Below are 14,902 nucleotides of genomic sequence, written 5' to 3'. Positions count from 1 at the left end.
ACATCATAATCCTAACCTAAAAAATTTAGTGAATATTTTCTTTTTTTTCTTTCTTTTTTTTTTTTTTTGCAGGGACAGGGTCTCACTCTGTCGCCCAGGCTGAAGTACAGTGGCACAGTCTTGGCTCACTGTAGCTTTGATCTCCCAGGCCCGAGTAGCTGGGGCTGCAGACACATGCTACCACACCCAGCTGATGTTTTTTTGAATTTTTAGTACAGATGAGGTCTCACTTTGTTCCCCAGGCTGGTTTTGAACTCTGAGCTAAAGTGATCCACTCACCTTGGCCTCCCAAAGTGCTGGGATTACAGGCGTGAGCGAATTGTCTGATTCAGTCTTTACCATGCCTGGCCTCGGTAAATACTTTCTTTTTTTCTTGTTTGAGACGGAGCTTTGCTCTGTCACCAGACTGGAATGCAGTGGTGTGATCTCAGCTCACTGCAACCTCTGCTTCCTGGGTTCAAGCAATTCTCCTGCCTCAGCCTCCTGAGTAGCTGGGACTACAGGTGTGTGCCACAACTGCCAGCTAATTTTTGTATTTTTAGTAGAGATGGGGTTGTTGGCCAGGATGCTCTCAATCCCTTGACCTCATGATCCGCCTGTCTCGGCGGATGCCAAAGTGCTGGGATTACAGGTGTAAGCTACTGCACCTGGCCTATTTTTTGTGTTTTTTTTGAGACAGGGTGTCGCTCTGTTGCCCAGGCTGGAGTGGAGTGTCGTGATCTCAGCTCACTGCAACTTTCACCTGCTGGGCTCAAGCCATCCTCCTACCTCAGCCTTCCAAGTAGCTGGGACTACAGGTACCCGCCACCAGGCCTGGCTAATTTTTTGTTGTTGTTGTAAAAATGGGGTTTCATGGCCAAGTGCGGTGGCTCCCACCTGTAATCCCAGCACTTTGGGAGGCCAAGGCGGGTGGATCACGAGGTCAAGAGATTGAGACCATCCAGGCCAACATGGTGAAACCCCGTCTCTACCAAAAGTACAAAAATTAGCTGGGCGTAGTGGCGTGCACCTGTAGTCCCAGCTACTTGGGAGGCTGAGGCAGGAGAATTGCTTGAACTGGGGAGGTGGAGGTTGCAGTGAGCTGAGATCATGCCATTGCACTCCAGTCTGGCGACAGAGCAAGACTCCATCTCAAAAATAAATAAATAAATAAAAGGGGTTTCACCGTGTTGCCCAGGCTGGTCTCAGACTCCTAAGCTCAAACTATCCTCCCACCTTGTCCTCCCAAAGTGCTGGTATTACAGGTATTAGCCACTGCGCCTGGCCTAATATTTTCTAAGAATAATGATACATATAATCAGGACAGTTATTTTTTTAATTTCTATTTTTTTCCTAGAGATAGGATCTTGCTGTGTTGCCCAGGCTGGAGTGCAGTGGGGTGATCATAGCTCACTGCAACCTTGAATTCCTGGACTTTATCCTCCTCCTTCAGCCTCCTGAGTAGCTGGAACTACAAGCACATACCAGCATGCTCAGCTAATTTTTAAATGTTTTGTAGAGATGAGGTTGCTATGTTGCCCAGGCTGGTCTTCAACTCCTGAACTCAAGTGATCCTCCTGCCTTGGCCTCCCAAAGTGTTGGGATTATAGGCGTGAGTCACTGTGCCCGGCCAGAACAGTTACTGGCTTTAGTAAATTTAAATTTGATAGAACAATTTTATTTAATTTTCCATTCATATTCCAATTTTGTCAGATGACCTAATGTCCACAATATCATTTTGCCCTCCAGTGGAGGATCTGATCTTGGGTCAAGTACTTAACTGTCATGTCTCTATAGTTTCTTTTAATCTGGAACATTTCCACGGCCTTTTTTTTAGCCTTTTGTGACACTGGTATTTTTGAAGAGTATCCCCCCACCTCATCTTTTTAAAATAGAACACTAATTTTTGATTTGTCTGATGTTTTGTCATGATTAGATTGAAGTTATGGATTCTTAGCTGGCGGCATACTTCATAGGTGGTATGTCCTTCTCAGAGTATCACATGTAGGGGCACACTGCGTCCACCTGTCCTTTATGGCCTTGTTAATTTTTATTACTTAGTCACAATTTTGCCTGGTTTTCCCACTGTAATTCCACTTGCAGTAATCAACAGTTTTTGAGGAGAGACTTTAAGACTGTAAATATCCTCCTCCTCATCAAAATTTCTCCCTAAACTTAGTAGCCATTAATGCTTCTTGTCTGATTCAGTCTTTATTCTTATGGTTGCAAAATGATAACTTCTCAACCTCAGCACTTGGTCCACATTTACCAGTTGGCACTTAGCATTCTGCTGTAAGAATGAGCTCTTATTTTCCTATATTTATTTGTTTATTAATTATTGGTGTCGACACATGATTTCTTGTTTTTTACAGTTTATGATTCACTCATGTACTGATTTGGGTGTTCAGGTTGTTCCAGCTTTGGACAGAGGGAACTTGTTCACAGTGGCTGCCATGTCCTTGTGACACGCTTCCATCATTTTTTGGAGCACTTTCTTATTTTCTGACACAGTAAGATATTCTAGGATCCTCTTGAATCTCTCCCTTGCCTCACCTTTGCAATCACCCATTTCTCGAGAGCCTTGATTCCTTTAAGGAGAATTGTAGTAGAGACAAGTGTCTGGGCACTAAGTGAGCTCTTTCCTACTGGGGTGTCTTTACTTGCTAAGGTAACAATTTACCATGTGGATTATTTTTGTTGGAGTTTTAGTTACTCTGTTTTTCGAGGAGTGGTTACTTTGCTAAATAGAATCTTTATCCTGTGGAAAAAAATTTGCGTGTAATGAGTAAGCATAGAAGTCAGAGTGGCTAGGCACAGTGGCTCATGCCTATAATCCCAGCACTTTGGGAGGTTGAGGCGGGAGGATAATTTGAACCCGGGAGTTCAAGACCAGCAACATAGTGAGACCCTGTCTCTACAATTTAAAAAAATAAAAAGTCGTGGTATATTACATAATAGAGAAGTTCAGTATTCGATGCGTAATTCTTGTTTTGTTTTGTTTGAAAGTGGAATTGTTAAATTATTAGCAGTATAGGAAAAAAAGACAAGTTAGTAGAAAAGTATTAGAAATATAATCTTGTAAATGTTTTGAAATATTTTCTAGGGACGTTTTCTTTTTCCTTGATATTTCTTTAACATAACCTGTCTATCTGGTGATGAGTTATTACAAAATGTTTCCTTACTTAGTTTTGATTTGGTTTGTTATTCAGTTTTAGGCAGAAAATCATTTCTAGTACTTTCTGAAACTTATAATACCCTCTTTGTTTTTTGGCTGTTAAAAGACATAATCTGACTAAAAGATAGATGGCTTATGAAAATCATTGATGAAAGAGAAAGTCAAAATTGTTCAAGTTTTAAGCTTTTTCTTCCTGTTTAATTATTTTATTTTATTTTATTTTTTTCTTTCTTTCTTTTTTTTTTTGAGACAGAGTCTTGCTCTGTCACCCAGACTGGAGTGCAGTGGCTCACTGCAAGCTCTGCCTCCCAGGTTTATGCCATTCTCCTGCCTCAGCCTCCCGAGTAGCTGGGACTACAGGTGCCCGCCACTGCGCCCGGCTAATTTTTTGTATTTTTTAGTAGAGACGGGGTTTCACTGTTTTCGCCAGGATGATCTCGATCTCCTGACCTCGTGATCCACCCGTCTCGGCCTCCCAAAGTGCTGGGATTACAGGCTTGAGCCACCGCGCCTGGCTCTTTCTTTCTTCCTGTTTAATTCTTAAGCTAATTCTTCAGGAAGGAAATATTTTGATTGTATATTAATATTTTGGAGGAAGGAAAATTTTAGAGAACCATGCCATTTTATTCATACTTTCCCCTTGCATGCTACCCACGTCAGCCCCCCATACCCTCACATTGAGACAGGCACCCAGGCAGAGGCATGTGTATGCACAACCACACTCCACAATTTTGTTTTTAAAAGGAAATTTTCATACTTACATAAAAGTAGAGAGAATACTCTGCATGTGTAGAATATCTGGTGACATGTTAAAGAAAATCCCAGACATCTTATCATTTGATTTATAAATGAATATGTATCTTAGAAAAAGACAAAAAATAACCATAATATGATTATCGTACCTTAAAAATTACTAATTATTCCTTAATATCATCAAATACTTGACTAGTCATGCACATACCTTTATGTATACCCCAGTACTTGGATCTGTGTCTAAATAGTAGAGGGCATAAAGAAAGTCTGACAGTTCCAGTGAATGAAATCCTGTACTAAATTCTTAGAACTTAGTTCTAGGTCCAGCCAAGTCAGTGAATTGCTGTGTGACATGGCCTAACATGTGTGACCTTTCTGACGCATTGTTAGGTCAGTGTTCCCCTTGGCCTGATATTAATTACATGCTGTTGTCATGGAAATGTAAGTTTACTTAGTTTATTTAGATACAGTTTGCTAACTATAGGCTGTATCAATAATCAGAAGAAGCCAAAAAGAGATATTAGCTAAGAAGACCTATTTTAGGTATCATCTTTTCTGTTTTACAAGGTAAGGAAAATTAGAGAACCCAAGACAGAGATACCATTTTAGTTTAATGAAAATAGACTTGGCTTTTGAAGGGGATATTTAAAAGTAAAGAACTGTGAGCAAACATTGATCTGTAGATTCATTGCAATCTTTATCAAAATTCCAGCTTTCTTTTTTGCAGAAATTGACAAACTGGTCCTAAAATTCATATGGAATTGCAAGGGACCCAGAATAGCCAGAATAATCTTAACAAGGAAGAACAAAGTTAGAGGGCTCACATTTCCTGATTTCGGAACTTAACTACAAAGCTACAGTAATCAAATTGTGTGTTACTGATATAGGCTAGACATATAGATCAATGGAATAGAAATGAGAGTCCAGATATAAACCCATATATTTATAGTCAGTTGAGTGACAAGGGTGTCAAGACACTTCACTTGGGAAAGAACAGTCTTTGCAACAAATGGTGCTGGGACAATTGGATACCTCTTGCAAAAGAATAAGTTTTGACCCCTGCCTCACACCATATACAAAAATGAACTCAAACTGGATTAAAAGACCTAGATGTAAGAGCTAAAACTGAAACTCTTAGGTGAAAGCATAGGTGTAAATCTTAGTGACTTTTAGGTTAGACAGTGGTTTCTTTTTTTTTCTTTTTCTTTTTTTTTTGAGATGGAGTCTCGCTCTGTTGCCAGGCTGGAGTGCAGTGACACTATCTCGGCTCACTGCAATCTCCGCCTCCTGGGTTCAAGCAATTCCCCTGCCTCAGCCTCCTGAGTAGCTGGGACTACAGGTGCATGCCACCACACTCAGCTAATTTTTTTTTTTTTGTATTTTAGTAGAGATAGGGTTTCACTATGTTGGCCAGGATGGTCTCGATCTCCTGACCTTGTGATCTACCCACCTCAGCCTCCCAAAGTGCTGGGATTACAAGTGTGAGCTGCTGCGCCTAGCTAGGCAATGGTTTTTTAGATGTGATACCAAAGGCACAAGCAAGAAAAGAAAAAATAGATAAATTGTACTAAAAGAAAAAAATATTTGCCAGTTATATATCTGATAAGGGACAATGATCTAAAATATGCAAGAAACTTACAACTCAACAATAAAAAAACCTCAATTTAAAAATGGGGAAAGACTTTTCTGCAAATAAGGTATACAAACAACCAATAAGCATCTGAAAAGGTGTTTCACATCTTTTCATTAGAGAAATGCTTATCAAAACAAAGAAACATCACTTCACAGCTGTTGAGATGGCTGTGATAAAAAAGAAAAAGATGCACGTTAACAAATATTGGTGAAAACAGGGCGATGTTAAAACCTTTCGTACATTGCTGGCGGGAATGTGAAATGGTGCAGCTGCTTTGGAAAAATAGTTTGGCAACTTTTTCTTCAAAGAGTTGAACATAGGAGTTATCATAGAGCCAGAAATTCTATCCCTAGGTTTATACCCAAGAGAAATGAAAACATACATCCACCCAGAACTTGTATATGAATGTTTGTGGCAACATTATTCATGATAGCCCAAAAGTAGAAAGAACTCATAGTCTGTTAATTAGTTGTTAAACAAAATGTTGTATATCCATACAATGGAATATTATTAATAATTTATTCAACTAAAAAAAATGAAGTACCAGTAGATGAAGAAAACATTATGCTAATTGAAAGAAGCCAGACACAAAAAGCTACATATTATACAATTCCATTTTTGTGAAGTGCCCAGAATAGACAAATCCATGAAGACAAAAAGTAGATAAGTAGATTAGTGGTTTGCCAGGGCTGAGGGGAGGGGGAAATGGGAAGTGTCTGCTTAATGGATGCAAGTTTTCTTTTAAGGGTCATTAAAATATTCTGGAATTAGATAGTAGTGATAGCTGCACAACTTTGTGTACATACTAAAAACCACTGAATTGTATTATTTGAGGAGATAAATTTTATGGTATGTTAGTTATGTCTCAATTTAACAAACCATAAAGGATGATTTTTTTTTTTTTTTTTTTTGGAATATTTCCTGGGGTCTTTTTTTTTTTTTTTTTTTTTTTTTTTTTTTTGGAGACGGAGTCTCACTCTTGTTGCCCAGGCTGGAGTGCAATGTGCAATGGCATGATCTCGGCTCCCTGCAACCTCTGCCTCCCAGGTTCAAGAGATTCTCCTGCCTCAGCTTCCCGAGTAGCAGGGATTACAGGCACCCGCCACAATGCCCAGCTGCCTTCTTTTGTATTTTTGGTAGAGACAGGGTTTTACCATGTTGGCCAGACTGGTCTTGAACTCCTGACCTCAGGTGATCTGCCAACCTTGGCCTCCCGAAGTGCTGGGATTACAGGCGTGAGCCACCACGCCCGGCCTCTTTTTTTTTTTTTTTTTTTTTTAAACCCTGCATATGGCATTTGATGCTGGTGTTAGTTTCTTCTGATTTTAAGAGGGTGAAATAGGGGATAATATTTTGCCCTAATAATAGTCTTCGTAAATGTATTATTATAAAAGTGGCTAAGTGTTCTTGCTATTAGATTCTCATTTTTCTGTTTTTTGCATATAGTGTATTTAGGGAATCAACCCTGTTATTTTATTGAGCATGGTTTCTTTTTGGGTAATGAGGTAGGCACTGGTTTCTGTTTTCTTTTTCTAGGTACCTTTTCCTCATTGACCGTGTAGATTCAAGAGTCACATATGTGGGTTCCTGTCCCCACCATTTATTTATTAACTGTGTGTCCTTGGACATGTTAATGGATCCATGCCTCAGTTTCTTCATTTGTAAAATGGGAAAAGTATTAATTCCTTATCTCTTGGTGGAGGGATTGTTTGGGTTAAGAAGATAATGTCTAAAGTGCTTACATAAGAGCTCAGTAAAGTCAGTTTATTTTGATAACTTGGGCTTCAGATGAAATTAAAAAAACAATGCCGTGTCCATGGTGATTTATACATTGATATTATTCCTGATGTCTTATTTTGAGGTGGTAATTTGAAAGTATTGAATATGTAGAACTTTAATATTGTAATTTTTTTTGTGTACTAAACATATACTAAATATTTTTATTCATTATTATTCAGTTCTTTGGGGCAAAAAAACAGCACCTTTATAAAATACTGACAGTTCAACAGATTTTATTTGCATTTTATTTGATGTAGGAAAAAAATCTAGATGATAAAGCATATCGTAATATCAAGGAACTGGAAAATTATGCTGAAAACACACAGAGCTCTCTTCTTTACTTAACACTAGAAATATTGGGTAAGTTGTTTTTCTGTTTCATACTTCTTTTTTCCAGTAAAATACCTTTGAGATTTCACTTTTTCATAATTTGGCAGTTTGACCAATTTAGCACTAAAGTCTTCCTTTGTACTATCTGTAAAGGAACAGTTTTTGTGGTTGTTGTTGTTAGCAAGAAGAGGAATTTATATCTCTTTCTTTGTAATGCAGAGTAATCCAAGACTCAGGCTCTCATACAGCTACTTTACCTCATGGGAATGTTGAAATTAATAATCTGGTAATTGCAGGTGGCTTTACTTTTTTACTATAGCATCTCCTACAGTTTGGAAGGCCTATAACCTGACTCTTCCTTTCCTGTTAATAATACTTATCCAATGAAAAAGAAAAGTAGAAGAAGTAAAACATACTTACTTTATTTTATTTTATTTTGAGATGGAGTCTCGCTCTGTTCCCAGGCTGGGGTGCAGTGGTGCAATCTCGGCTCACTGCAACTTCTGCCTCCCAGATTGAAGTGATTCTCCTGCATCAGCCTCCCGAGTAGCTGGGACTACAGGTGCATGCCACCACGCCCAGCTAAATTTTGTACTTTTTAGTAGAGATGAGGCCAGAATGGTATCGATCTCTTGACCTCGTGATCTGCCCGCCTCAGCCTCCCAAAGTGCTGGAATTACAGGCATGAGCCACCATGCCTGGCCTACAACTGCATTTATAAAAGTTTTGAGATTTTCTTTCTCTGCTTTTTTTAAAAAAAAAATTTGATGGTAGGATTTCTCCTCTGACTTTGTTGCCAGTTAGTGAGGTCTTATTGAAATGAGGAAATTATTTGGGCCAAGGACAATACCATCTCATTTGAAGAAGGTAATATATATCTTTATACCTCCCTAAAAGAATAATACAAGTCCCCATTGCATCTCCCAGGCCTGTTCTGGCCCACAGCTCTGGTGACATGTTTGCCGTCACAATGAAAGGAGGGAGCAAAGAGTAGAATGTTTGTTAAGCATATTCTTAAAATGAGGTCATATGGAAATTGCACAGAGGAGAAGAAATGGAAGACTTGTAAAGTTTTTCCATGATAGCTGATTAAAATTCTAAATGTGTTCTTAGTGTGCTGTAGTCTGAGGAAAACTGTCGTTTAAAAGTTGAGATTGAGATTTAGATATCTGCTAGTGGTAAATGGTCAACTTGTTTTTGTGCCGTTTTTCACTCATAAATCCTGTTTTTTTCAGATATAAAACATAGGATATATGTCTATTTTTACATGTTTAGCTGATTTCTCTGTGCTATTTCTATTGATTTATTATGCACTTAGAGTAGAGCAGCCCTGTATAATTTCTGAAATCGTAGGTATAAAGGATGTTCATGCAGATCATGCTGCAAGTCATATTGGAAAAGCACAAGGCATTGTCACTTGCTTGAGAGCAACACCGTATCATGGGAGCAGAAGAAAGGTGTTCCTTCCCATGGATATTTGTATGCTGGTAAGGTTGTAATTTGTCCTTTTAATATTTACCTCAGGAATATGGGGAAGGAAGTTATCTTTTGCTTTTTTGCTTAGTCTATTCAAGTAATTGCTTTGAAAGGAATGCTTATTGCTTACTAAAAATGCTCTTCCTCTTTTTATCCCAGAGTTATCAAGTCAGAATTGTGTCCATCAGGCATTTTAGGTCTCTGGAGGAGCTTTGAGTAGGAAGGTCTAGAGAACCTCATTTGGTATAGCTTCATGTTGATGCCTTCCTCCTTTCCAAGCAACTGCAGTAATTATTCCTAGTGTTCACCTTAGCCTGTTCCTTATTTAATTTTATTGGAGTAAGTAATCCATTGTAAATATCTGTTTATGAGAACTTTGTTTTTTTTTTTTTTTTTTTTTTTTGAGACAGGGTCTTGCTCTGTCACCCAGGCTGGAGTACAGTGGCGTGATCTCGGCTCACTGCAACCTCCGCCTCCTGGGTTCAAGCGATTCTTCTGCCTCGGCCGCTCAAGTAGCTGGGACTACAGGCACGTGCCACCACGCCCAGCTGATTTTTTGTATTTTTAGTGGAGACGGGGTTTCACCGTGTTAGCCAGGATGGTCTTGATCTCCTGACCTTGTGATTCACCCGCCTCGGCCTCCCAAAGTGCTGGGATTACAGGCATGAGCCACTGCACCTGGCGAGAACTTTGTTTTCTATATGAGATTCATTATTATCTGTTCTTTCAAACTTTTTGTATGTTTGTTTTCTTGCTTGTATATTTTCGTTTTACCTACAACTTGTTAATTAACATCTTGTTGTGGCCAGGCGCAGTGACTGATGCCTTGTAATCCCAGCACTTTGGGAGACTCGCTTGAGTCCAGGAGGTTGAGACCAGCCTGGGCAATATAGGGAAACCCCATCTCTACCAAAAATACAAAAATTAGCTGGGTGTGTTGGTGCACACCTGTATTCCTAGCTATTCAGGAGGCTAAGGTGGGAGAATCCCTTGAGCCTGGGAGGTTAAGGCTATAATGAGCCATGATTGTACCACTGCACTCCAGCCTGGGTGACAGATTAAGACCCTGTCTCAAAAAACAAAAAAATCCTGTTGCATGTTCCAAGTGTCACTCTCTCATTCTTGTTTTTTTCTCTCTCTCCACACATGCACACACACGCACGCGCACACACACATTTTTAAAGACAAAATAGGCATTAAACTGTACGTACTGTTCTGTCATGTGTTCTCTTGTGCTAAGTTAGTTTTCATTGTCAATTTAATTTTTCTTTCCTAGGTGAACTGTTGGAAGGAAGTGCTTTTAGATTCCTAATGTAATGTATATTTCCCCACACAGCATGGTGTTTCACAAGAGGACATTCTACGGAGGAACCGAGATAAAAATGTGAGAGATGTAATATATGACATTGCCAGTCAGGCACACTTGCACCTAAAGCATGTAAGTCGGCTTTCTTTTTTCTTTTTTTGCCAAATCATTTAGGGAATTATCATATCTAGATGTGGCTATTCTTAGAACATGGTTATTATATTCCTAACTTGGCCGTCTTTATTCCATTTTTCATTGATTTCCCAGTAGATTTATCTCAGAGTCTGTTGTAAACTTTTCTCACTTAAAAAAGTCCCTTCCCCCACCTCACAGCATATGAATACGTTCTTTACTGAGTAAATCAAGCCTGAGCTTTCTCATGTGGGCTCCTCTGTGCTCCATCCACTTCTCTCTTGGAAGACAGGGTGTCTTTCTGCCTCCCAAGGCCGAAGTCTCTCCTCCCGCTCCCAGGACTGCGCCCTCAGCCACTCCCAGCTGGTGTTTTCAGTTTGCTTCTCTGATAGGTGGCCTCTTTTATCTTCTGGTTTGTTGCTGCTGCCTTCTGAATTTACAGGCAGCCTGTAGATCCTTCTGTTGGTATTTTTCTCTCCTAGGTGAACTGTTGGAAGGAAGTGGTCTGCATTCACTGTTACCTCAGGCCCTTTCCACCTTGGCACTACTCATCATGCTGTGATTTGGTTCCTATCCTGCCCATTCTAATAAACAATCACTAGTTTGGCAATTCTCCTTATTGCCAAATTCAATGGTCACTTACAATTTGTTTTTGTGAACTCTTCTTCTTTTTTTGACATCATAGACTTCTTTCTCTCTGTGTCACTTACTGACTTTTCTTCCATTGATTCTTGGACTTGGCTCCTGAACTGGTTCCTGATTTCTCCTGCCTGTCACTTTAGTTGTTCCCTAAGAGTTAGTTCTTCTCTTAAACTTTTCCAGGACTTTTGTTTGGAATTTGACACTGTTGACTGTACTTCTCTTTCTTGAAATTGTCTGTCATTCATCTCCATGGTGTTATTCCTTTCTGGTTCTCCTTGAAGTGTTTCTTGATTTCAGTGGCTCTTGAAGACTTGGTGGAAACGTTCTATTTCCTTAGCTCCCATAATGCTAATTCTTCCTAGTACTTCTTGTGAACCTTTTTTTTTTTTTTCTTAGGCTTCAGTAGATTCTAAAGAGTTGGACACGTACCTGCATACCACAGGGCTTTTGCACTTGCTGTTTTTCCTGCTTCTTCCCCTGTATCCCACCTCCACTCCAGTTAGTGCTCAAATGTCACCCTATCAGAAAAGTCTTCCCTGGCCATCTTACCTAAAACAACATCTTCCTTTTCCGTGACCCTCAGTCTCCTTACCTGGCTTAGCGCTTTTCACTACCTGACATTAAAAGTTTGCTTATTGCCTCCCACTTCATTGGAATGTAAGTGACTTTGTTTGATTCTATTGTATATTCTTCAGCATCTAAAGTACCTGGTACATTATGAGCACTCAGTAAATATTTGTGAAATATTAAATATGTAAGTAATCAGATTGTAAGCTCTTTGAGGGCAAAGACTATCTTCAGCTTCTTTTTAATTTCATGAATATCTAAGACAGTTCTCAGCCCTGACAGAGGTATAGATAAAATACATGGAACTTTAGATGAGAAATTACTTAGGACTAGCTAGCAGAGTTTTGGGTAAGATCGGAGCACACTACAGAATCATGAAAGGCAGGAAAGCTTTGTGTGGACCCTGAGCAGTCCCAGTCAATGGACATGTAAGGCACCTGAGAAATACCGATTCCTAGGCATCACTCCTGGATATTGGGATAGTAAATCTGGGATGGGGCCAGGAATTAAAATTTCTAAATTTCTAATTAAACAGCCAGGTTTGAACACCACTGGTGTATAGGTTATGTGAAATGTGGTCCTGGAAGATAGGTTTGGAATGGCGGATTGAAGAAAGATTATGGAGTTGTAGAGGCTTTTGAAAGACATTAGAGTATTGTGGATGAGAGTGCAAACTCTGGAACCAGAAGCCTGACTTTAAATCGTAATTCTGCCGTTTACTAATCATGTAATCTTAACCTCTCTGTGCTTCAGTTTCCTCATCTGTAGTAGAGGATCATTTTAGCACCCAGCTTAAAGGGTCGTTTGGATAAATGAGTTAACATATATGAAGAGTTTAAACGTAGTACGACATATTGTACATGAAATATGTTAGTTTTCATCATCATCATCAAATAAAGCAGTGATATTAGTGTTGCAGAGTAGGAAACCCTGCTAGCAGTGTTTGACACAAGAGAGTTTAGAGGTTGGGTGATCAGTTAGGAGACTTAGGAGAGAGAAGGAGTATGATTTAGAGACAGTAGATGTTTATGTATGTGTATGTACATTTATATATGTATGTATACATACATGCCCACACATAACAAGTAGAATCAACTAGGCTTGATAACTAATTGGATTGTGGCAAGATGAGATAGCGGGAAAGTTGAAGGTTGCATGAAGAATTCAAGTATGGCACTTTGATGGTGCCATTCAAAAGCCACAGTGACAGCAGAAACTATTGCTATGTTTGGTGCAGATCATTAGACTTTGGACTAGCTGCTGGACATAATTGAATTTGAGGGGATTAGAGGGAGATGGGCTATTGAAGAATGCAGGATTGTGACTTTTAAAGGAAGTCAGGACTAAAGATGATATATTTGAGAGTCGTCCACATAAAAGGCTTATAATTAAAGCTCCAAGTTTGGATGGTGTTGCTGAAGAAGAATGTACAGAGGACCAGAGACAGAACCCCGAGGCCTACCTCTGTTTACAAGGTGAAGGAGAAAGGCAATTTATTAGGAAGAAGGGGAAGGAAAGAATGTTCAGAGAAATAGAACTGAGAGCCAGTGTCTTGAAAATCAAGGGAAGAGAAGATTTAAGAAAGGGGAATATCAGAGTTTTACATGCTGCAGAGAGATTGAAGAGAAAAGATAGATATGGTGATTAGTAAATCATGGATGATCATCGAGTAATTTTAGGGGATGGTTGAGGGTCAAACTGGAGTGTAATGCGTTAAGAAGTGAGTCAGGAAGTAGAGGGCTCTTCCTGGTGTTAAGGAAAGTATAAATGAAGACATGGAGACAAGAGTGGGCTTGGCGAATACAGGATGATAGGCATCAACCTGAGTGACCAGGTGTTCGTAGCCCAGAGTGGTAGGGAATTAGGTTAGATGGACGAGGTTAGAGTCAAGATGTGGGGGCCTTTGAATTCCTGGATGAATTGTTGAAACGACCTATCAGGGAATTGAAGAAGGTAAAAATGAAATGATGATGTAAGGACATTAATTTGTCTGGCTGCATGGAACGAATTAAAGGTCAGGGAACACAGGAAGATCACCTAGGAGGATCTTACTCATTTAAACAGGAGATAAAGTCAGCCTAAGCTAGGGGTGCACAGGACTTGGTAATGCAAGTATTTCTTCATTTCCCACTTACCGGAGCTGGGGAGTCAAAGTTATGAGATACTGTAAGGTAGCTGGAAGATGCTAAAGCCAAGAAGGATGCTAAAGCTAAGAAAGGATGGAATTTTTACTACAGTAGTTACTTTTTTCTGAGTCCTTTAGGCTTAGGAAACTAATCTTAATCTACAGGAGATGAGCTGTTTTCTTGCATTTGAGAGAGGCCCCATCAATATTGTTAAACTGCTGGTGTTGCTTTCAGAGTGAGAGTGTTTATTTGCTTAATTTTGACCAGCTTCCTTTCCTCTTCCTTTTTAGGCTAGGTCCTTTCACAAAAGTGTTCCTGTGAAAGCATTTCCTGCTTTTCTTCAGACGGTAAGTAGATTAACAGAGAAGGCTGTATAATTAATGAAGCAGATGTGTATGATCTGTTTTTATATTTTATAAAGTTCCCAATGCACTTCTTTAGTTTGGAGCCTTTGTTTTTGTTTCCCTCCCTCATGGTGGCTTTCATTAGTTACTGATGCTTTTGCTGAGGGTCGTTTCTGTGTTTCTCAGAGGCAAGTGAGCTGAGTTTTTAGCACTGACTTTGCAGCCAGATTGCATTGGCTTGAATCTGTTTTGCCCCTTACTAGCAATGAGACCTTAAGTTCCTTAATAACCACATTCCTCAGTTTACTCTTAGGTATAATGGGAATAATAGGAGAAACTACCTTGTAGGATTGTTAGGCTGCTTATAGCTATATAAGTATTACTTACTCTTCTGTTCATTTTTTGCTCCATTGTGACCTGACCATATGGTAGCAGTGGTTCCAGAACAGTGGTTCATAGCCCACTGCTGAGCTGGTTGCAGTGGGGTAACCTGGAAAACTTTTTAAAAATATAGATTCCTGGAGTCTTCTTACCAAGTAAGACTTTTGGGATTGAGGAAGAAGCCAGTTCCTAGGAGAATCTGTGATTTTTAAAAAGTTCCTTTGTAAGTCTCTAAGGACTTGCTTTATGAATCTGGGTGCTCCTGTATTCGGTGCATAT

At 39.5% G+C, this 14,902-nt stretch overlaps 1 protein-coding gene across 2 annotated transcripts in view; it reads left to right on the top strand.

Moving 5' to 3' along the window:
• Positions 1–14,902, top strand: part of NDUFAF6 (NADH:ubiquinone oxidoreductase complex assembly factor 6) — a 115,257-nt gene that overhangs the window by 91,752 nt on the left and 8,603 nt on the right. For both annotated transcript variants that reach the window (XM_017888821.1, XM_017888820.1), the window contains exons 7-10: positions 7,577–7,679; positions 9,003–9,136; positions 10,462–10,563; positions 14,189–14,245. In XM_017888821.1, coding sequence (XP_017744310.1) covers positions 7,577–7,679; positions 9,003–9,136; positions 10,462–10,563; positions 14,189–14,245 — 396 coding nt within the window. The remainder of the gene's footprint in view (positions 1–7,576; positions 7,680–9,002; positions 9,137–10,461; positions 10,564–14,188; positions 14,246–14,902) is intronic.

This window comes from Rhinopithecus bieti, unplaced genomic scaffold (genome assembly GCF_001698545.2).
Source record: "Rhinopithecus bieti isolate Rb0 unplaced genomic scaffold, ASM169854v2 scaffold_15676, whole genome shotgun sequence".
Lineage (NCBI taxonomy): Eukaryota > Metazoa > Chordata > Mammalia > Primates > Cercopithecidae > Rhinopithecus > Rhinopithecus bieti.
Note: the sequence above shows the minus strand (reverse complement) of the source record. Positions and strands in the feature narration are given on the sequence as shown.